General features: G+C 38.1%; 1 protein-coding gene across 7 annotated transcripts in view; it reads left to right on the top strand.

The window, feature by feature from the left end:
- Positions 1-5,255: 5,255 nt before the first annotated feature.
- LOC123769888 (probable E3 ubiquitin-protein ligase HERC1) overlaps positions 5,256-8,443 on the top strand; it is an 87,721-nt gene continuing 84,533 nt past the window's right edge. For 2 of the 7 annotated variants that reach the window (XM_069301150.1, XM_069301149.1), the window contains exons 1-2: positions 5,256-5,708; positions 7,932-8,109. In XM_069301150.1, the coding sequence (XP_069157251.1) occupies positions 5,704-5,708; positions 7,932-8,109 (183 nt within the window). In that variant the 5' untranslated portion in view covers positions 5,256-5,703. The remainder of the gene's footprint in view (positions 5,709-7,931; positions 8,110-8,443) is intronic. The other 5 variants (XM_069301152.1, XM_045761315.2, XM_069301151.1 and 2 more) reach the window with 3 other exon arrangements.

Raw genomic sequence — 8,443 nt, 5'->3', positions numbered from 1 at the left:
TTATTTCATTTAAAACTTTATAACACAAAATGGGGCACAACATTGGTTACATGCACGGTACTGTACAAGGTTTGTTGTCACAGACTGTAGTTCTTCCAGCTCCTTAAATGGTGGGCAGGAACTATGGGTGCAGTGTGCATTTCCCCTCTGTATTGCCATGCTGAGGCACTGGAAGAGGAAGCTGATGGCTTTAGGGTCTTTTATTGTGCTAATTAGCCTAGAACTGAGATCCTCTAACACTAGTGGTTCTTTTACCCTAGGCACCAAGCATCTCCGAGGCACTGGAGACAAAATTGTAGTGAAATATATATGTCTGTATTTACAAGAATTGGCCACTTCCCTGTGAGTGGCAGCACCACCCGGATGTGCAACACTGAAGTCATCATAGATGTTAGCCAGGATTGAAATACATGTGCCGTCCCAAACCAACTGTCTACCATTCTTCCAGGGGTTCTACAGGTTACGGGACATTAGGTAATGGGACTCTCTCTCTCTCTCTCTCTGCTGGACAGTCAGGTATGGTAAGGTTCCTCTTAATGATGTCATTAACATCGGTGTGTCTCGAGTGCCATCCCCTGTTAGGATTGTAACAAGGTCTCCCCACAAGGTTGAACTACTGATCCTGCCCAGGATGCAACCCCACAACAAACTGACTAACTCCTGTGTACCAACTAGTAATTTACCCAGGTCTTAATCATGAGAGGTTTTAAGATCCACGTGGGTGGTAATACTGTAATATGAATAGCAGAATAATTATATTATCAGAATATGTGCAAAAACATGACAGGATTAAAATACTTGGGTGAGCATAGGACAGGGTAGTTGCATCATCCTGACATCATTGTGCTGTATACTGTATATACGTCCTGTAGCACAGTTGTCTACGTCCTCTGCTCACAACCGAGGAACCCAGGTTGATGTAGATAGGGGGGGGGGGGCGATGACGATCGATCGATGAAACGTTCGAGGGATTGGATGTGCCCCCGGCATACTCGTGAACGGTAAATTCCACAGCTGTATGGCTAAATGAACGTCGCCTGTCTGCGGACACAAATGTGCCTTGCGGGGAAGAAACACCAGCTCCCGGTACCTCTCGGCCAAGACGGCGCCGGCCGCCGGGTCTCAGCAGCAAGAATACCTTGCTACTCTCCCAGGTTATACCCCCCATTAAATTATTAAATTAAATTAATTTAATTTAATATAAAATTAAATTAATTTTGTCCAGGAAAAGTACATACATAGATGAAGAATTAATAAATTTATAGATAGAGCTAGTACATACTTTGACTAAATGTAAACTCTGTCAGCAGAACTACTCGCATACTTTGCGTCATTATATAATGGAATGTGAAAAAATCGCGGAATTTAGAGATAACACCATCAATAGTGTCCAAGAATTGTGTAAGTACTTCATTCATAATGATGTGCTGCCCGAAATCTTAGCGAAGTATCCAAAATTTGCTTACTGTAGGTAATGCTATCGGTAATGGTAATGCTGTAGGTAATGCTTAATCCTATCTTAGTGACAGACACCAATATGTAACCATCAATGATACAACTTCTTCCACTCTACCAATTACCGTTGGAGTGCCACAGGGCAGCATCTTAGGACCTCTTCTATTTCTTATATATATAAACGATCTGCCTAATGTCTCTAATATTCTCAAACCAATATTGTTTGCTGACGATACTACCCTTATCTACTCAAACCTCAACCCACATACACTAAATAATGTTGTGAATAATGAATTAAAAAAAGTCCACTTATGGATGTCAACGAACAAACTAACATTAAACATCGAAAAGACTTACTACATCTTATTTGGAAGCAAATCATCAAATGCAATTCAGCTACAGATAGACAACATTAACATCAGTAATAAAAATGATGGCAAGTTTCTTGGCCTATTCCTAGACAAGAGACTCAACTTCAGCACCCACATTCAACACATAACTAAGAAAGTCTCTAAGACAGTTGGTATACTCTCCAAAATCAGATATTATGTTCCTAACTCTGCTCTCCTCTCACTATATTATGCACTAATCTACCCCTATCTTAATTATGGTATCTGTGCATGGGGGTCTACCACTGCAAACCACCTTAAGCCCGTCATCACACAGCAAAAATCTGCTATCAGAATAATAACTAACTCTGCTTTCAGACAACACTCAGCTCCCTTGTTTAAATCTCTAAACTTGCTAAATATTAACTCCCTCCACACATTCTCTTGTGTCAACTACATTTACAAAACCCTGTTCTTAAATGCAAACCATGCTCTGAAACTCTCCCTGGACAGATGTAATAGGACCCATTATCACCACACCAGAAATAAATATCTCTTTGATATCCCCAGGGTCAAACTTAATCTGTGTAAACACTCTATGCAAATTAAGGGACCTAGTCTATGGAACTCACTCCCTAGTGAATTGAAAAACTGTAAAACTTTTGCCTTATTTAAAAGCAAAACCAAAAAGTACCTAACTTCATCTATTTAGTTTCCTACACTGACCTTTAAATTTGCTCTGTACCTAGTGGTACCCAATCTCCTAATTTTTATGTAATATCAAACAACCTTATCATTGTGTTCATTGCTGTCTTCTTTTATGTGCTAGCCATATGCTGTATTGTGACTACCAATTTTTATCAACTACCATTCAAGCTGTCATTGCAATCAATCTTATATTGTTTCTGCTGTATTGTGCCTACCAATTTGTTGTCAACTACCATTTTAAGCTGTCATTGCAATCAATCATAGCTACCTATGTGCTTTAATATACTGTACCTATAATTTTCTCTCATCTTTTTTTTTTCATTCCATGTAATCTGTTATCATTTTTTTGTCTATAAATTTTGCAAGTATTTACCTGCTTAAAATTTTCTTAGATTAAGGACCTGCCCGAAACGCTGCGCGTGCTAGTGGCTTTACAAGACTGTAATTACCATAATTGTATCCTCACATTCCTTATGTACATTCTTGTATATGCATAAATAAATAAATAAATAAATAAATAAATGCATGCACATGACTGTAAAGCTGCCGCCCTGCAGTTGGGTGGGCGTGCAACAAGACTAGTATCTGTGTGACTCACTATAGATATAAAGTGCCTTGTATAGTGACTGTTGTGAGCCTCTTGTTGATCACTTGTGACACAAAAGATTATTGATGTGTGTATTTGTGTGGGTGATTGGATATGTATGTGTATGTATATATGTATACGTATATATATATGTGCATGTATGTATGAGAGAGTGTGTACATGTATATATAACATTATTAATTCTGTAACTAGCGTAAAAAAATGTTGTTTGCTTAGCTAAACGAACTAGAGGGTTCAGTTCCTGAACCGATTATGTGCCTCTGTAATCCTTTACACCACCGCCCACGGGATGGGTATGGAGTGCATATTAAAGAAAGAAATTGAAGAAATTGAATTGCTAGTACATACAATACCTAAAGCCACTAGTATGCATAACGTTTCGAGCAAGGTGAGGTGGGGGAAAAAACACTTAGACTAAAATTTAATACTGTAGTAATTGAGCTTAAAGTATAAATTGCGTTGAAAGAAAAAAATTAAAGATATAAAAGGGGGGGAACATGGTAGAAAATAGCCAATATACAAGTTGGTCAACAAACAGCATTGTTTAAAAATAGTAAATCTTAAATAGTTGACATAGTTAATAGGGTGAGGTAGGTTACATGGAGTTAATTATGTAGTACTTAGTTTTCATCATAAACTGGTTGAGAGAGAATTACAGTCTTTAACATGATTGGGAAGGTCATTCCATATTCTGGGTCCCTTGATTTGTAGAGCATTTCTAGTTTGATTAAGTCGTACTTTTGGAATATCAAAAGGTATTTGTTTCTCGTGTGGTGCCCATGGGTTCTGTTACAACCTTCTAAGAAGCTTTTAAGGTCAGGATTGACATTACAATTCAGAGTTTTAAATATATAGAGTACACATGAGAGGATGTGCAGTGACTTAATATCTAATATATTCAGAGATTTGAGTAAGGGTACCGAGTGCTGTCTGGGGGCCAGTTAGATATTGTTCTAATAGAAGCTTTGTGTTGGGTAATTAGAGGACGTAAATGATTTTGGGTAGTAGAACCCCAAGCACAAATACCATAGTTGAGATAAGGATAGAGGAGAGAGTAATAGAGCGTCACCAGGGCAGGGCGGGGTACTTAATATCTGATCTTAAAAAGAATGCCAACAGTTTTAGAAACTTTTTTTTGCTATATTTAGAATGTGTCCCTGGAAATTCAGCATGTTATCGACGAGGACACCAAGGAATTAACCATCAACTTTACTGCTGATTTGTATATTGTTTATTCTTAGATTAATTTCATTTGAGGATTTATTACCCAACAAAATATAGAAAGTTTTGTCAATGTTAAGGGCGAGTTTGTTAGCAGATAGCCAAAGATGGACTTTATTCAGTTCAGTATTCACAGTGACATTTAGAACAAGAGGGTCAGGACTGGAGAAAATGAAAGTTGTGTCATCAGCAAATAAGATTAGTTTAAGGTGTTGAGAGGCATTTGGAAGGTCATTATTGTAGATGAGAAAGAGGAGAGGGGCAAGTATGCTGCCCTGTGTAACACCAATGTTTATAGGTAGTGTAGGAGAAATGGAATTATTCACAGAAACATACTGGAGCTTGTCAGTAAGGTAGGACTGAAGGTATTGCCTCTGAAGGTATTACCTCTGACTCCATACTGATGTAATTTAAGAAGGTTTTGGTGATATAGTCTGCAGGTGACTACGGCCAGCCCATCCTCCTGTTTAGGTAGTACTTATAGTAACGACGAGGACCATCGTTCATATAATGGCGTAAAAGACAGTATTTATTTTTTCAATTGGACAAACCGGAAAAAGGTTTGTAATGATGTTGGAAAGTATAAAACTTAACCTAATCTAATCGAACCTTCTTAGGCCTGATACACACTATCTGAGGCCTAATATAGTATATATATATGTGTTATACTAGGCATATGAATATTGAAGTTTGATTTTTAGCTTTAGTTTTTCGGACTTCAAGTGAATAGTACTAAATTTTACTACTAATTGGTAATTACATCTATGTATGTGCGATGGTCCAGATTATTATTATTATTATTATTATTATTATTATTATAGTTACAAAAAGTGTTATCTAATACCGACTTTCTCTCTCAGCAATATTAAGCAATGACACGCAGTGTTAGAATTATACAGGCTTAAACAATTTACTTAGGCCTCCCTACTGAAACATACCTAGGTGATTATAAGAAAAATATTAAAAATAGTTAACAAAGGCAGTTTTACATATACGATATCAAAATTCCTATTTCAGTATATTCAGTGTACAGTATATACTGGTATATGGTAATACCATTCATGCAGTTCGAATCCTACGGAATTTAAAAAAAAAACATTAGACATTTGTAATACAATATATAAATATATTTGTAATTGGCAATAGAGCAGGAGCTACAGAGGTAGAGAGGTGATAAGTGAAGAGATAAGGCGAGGCGAGAGGTGGCAGCGTTGTCACTGGTGTTGTGGTGGTCAGCTGTGCTTGACGGCCTCGCCTCCCGGCCACCTCCACCTCCCTATTTCACCCTCCCTGAGGGACACCACCACCTTCTCCAGGGTTATATGTGGAGGACGACATGATGTCGAGGTGACATTGGTGGGCACGTTGCAAATTGGTGGTTAGATGAGGTGAGGAGGAGAGATTTTGGGTTCTTGCGGGGAAAGTTTGGGTTGGGTCTATACCCCCGGTAGCCCAGTTAAGGCTCCACACTCTCTAACCGGATGCTCTAACGTAATAAATTGCTGACATGACAGCTCTCTATGAGCAATGTCTTTATAACCTATTTATTTACTTGTATATCAAGGTGTCCAATTTCCAACTTTTGAATGCCTAGCATCCTTAGAGGCTCTTGGATTAAGGGTTATGATAGATATATCTACTTATCTGAATTTACCCGAGGGCTACCATCTTTTTAGTGGCCTTGATAGGAACAGGAAGCTGATGGCTTGTCAAAGATCATCTGATTTCTGAATAAAACGGTTAGCTTAATGGCAGCCAAAATTCCTTCCTTATTAAATGTATGTAAGCCGAGTGGCTAATAAACTGCCCTGTGGCAAAGACCAGAAATTTTTTTGATGCCCCCAAAGTCAGTGCCAGAACCTTGTTGAAAACTGAAAATCTATTAACCTTATAACCCCAAGCAATAATATGAAAGGTGTCGTTCTACCCTGTTGAATAAAGATGCCGCTTAGCAAGTAGAGCCTACTGGACAACAACTAGCTGTGTATGCCCATCAATCTCCAGGTGGAGCATGAGAAAGATGTCAACCAAGCTACAAAATCAATACCCATACAACAACACTTGTATGGGTATTATAATATCTGGATTCTGTGAATTCCAGATAAGAACATGGTTTCTAACTCGACCCTAATCTTGGTATACTTGTGTAACATGCACAAAGATATCACACTAACATGATGCATTGGTGAGAAAATCGGATGGAGCTTAATATTGAGGTACCTTCCCAAGATCGAATTACTGACCCTCCCCAGTATGGAACCCCACAAGAAGCTGATTTCTTACCAAAAAATTCTTAGATATCTATTTACTGCTAGGTGAACAGGGACGTTAGATGAAGTCCAAGTGGCTCGGTCGTAAAGCACTTGCCTGGTGCTTCGCGAGAACCTTGGCCTGGGTTCGTATCCTGGCCTGGCAGGATTGACTGGATGCCAATCCCTAACTGTGGCCTCAGTTCACCCCAGCAGTGAATGGGTACCTGGTTGTTAAACGATTTGGCAGGTCGTATTCTGGGGAAAAATTAGGATTAAGGGCTTGCTCAAAATGCTATGTGGGCTAGTGGCTCTACAAAAATGTAAGAACTCTTGTGTATATACTGTATATAAAAAAAAAATGATAGGAAACACTAGCAAATCTTTCTGTCTTGCCTGGAATTTCCCATTGTGAGTAGGTCCCGTTGTGAGTAGTGAACGAACCCGATTGTACTACAGTAATGTATACCAGGCCCTTAAAGTTTAATGCCAGCAGCATTTTGGTGTTCCCTGGCAGTTACCCATTCAAGTACTAACGAATACATCATTGCTTAACTTCACTTTGTTGATTGGACGAGAAGCAGTGTTTGAAACGTGATATGGCCATTGGCTATTCCACCGTATTAAATATTTAAGGTTATTAACTACATAAAGCAAAATCAATCCTAACTTAATATGTGTTAAACATAATAAGCATTTGAATGTGAATTTTTAAACTAAAAACACTACTGTATGGTATATATTCATTAACTGTGAATAAAGTTGCTTGTGAATGCTTGGTGTGTGTGTGTGTGTGTGTGTGAGGGGGGTTAGGGGTGGTGCATTGAATGAGATACACATTTCATGAATTTGGAAGTGTAGAGTATGACGGGTTGTGGTATCGCAGCTATACTGAACCAAGATGGTATGGCTCTCCATCACGCAAATAAACAAAAAATCCACCTCTCCACCTACAGAGGTGGAGAGGTGGCAGGACTGATGACTCATCTGGGCTGGTGTAGAGGTGGACTTCCAGTGCAGAGGCATTGAAGGGAAAAGATAGTTCCACTGCTCTGCAGGGGATTCACGTGACAAGAGTTAATTGTTTTTATATGCACTTAACACTTTCGATATTTGAGATCATGATTTAACTTTATATATTGTAGATGATGCACATCTAAAAGTAAAGAAACGACAATGTTTTGGTCTGTCCTGGACCATTACTGTATTATATAATAGAAAAATAGTGGAAGAGACAAACGATATAAGACAAGAGTGCGATGAAAGGCGAGATAAATTCAAGAGAAAGGTTAAGGTAAGAATAAGATAATACTGTACAGTACTGTATATATTTTGTCTAAATCTATTTTTTATAATGTTCAGCATGGAACAGAGGATGATGGAGGGTGGAGTAGTTGCCAGTGTTCCTCCAGTGGCACCCCCTACTGTCAAACTCAAGTGGGCAGAGCATCTCACCACCTCTTGGCTAGCAGAAGACTGCCAGGCCATAGCTCTCAGGGACTCAACACTTGTTCTTTATGACAGGCTGCTGGAGAACAAGGTAAATTACAAATTAAAAGATACATACATCTTGTGTATGTGTTGACCTTGTAAAGCTAGCCTCTTCCTTGTTTATTACCCTATTTACTTTTTTCAAAATTAAAATTTTTTACCATTAGTTTTATGCACATTTTTTTTTTTTTTTGTGCACTTTTAATTAAGACTTCTATTTTTTCATGCACCCTTAGACTTTTAATTAAGTCATTTAATGGTTAATAGGTTTCTAATTTTTAATTGCTTATAGTTAATGGTCATTAACTTAGAATACCGTGTTTCTACACAATTTATTCAAAATCAACTCTCCATTATTTTTTAATTTTTACCGAGTTTATCAA

This window comes from Procambarus clarkii, chromosome 45, assembly GCF_040958095.1.
Source record: "Procambarus clarkii isolate CNS0578487 chromosome 45, FALCON_Pclarkii_2.0, whole genome shotgun sequence".
Lineage (NCBI taxonomy): Eukaryota > Metazoa > Arthropoda > Malacostraca > Decapoda > Cambaridae > Procambarus > Procambarus clarkii.
The sequence above is the reverse complement of the archived record's forward strand: the minus strand, read 5'-3'. Positions and strand labels throughout refer to the sequence as shown.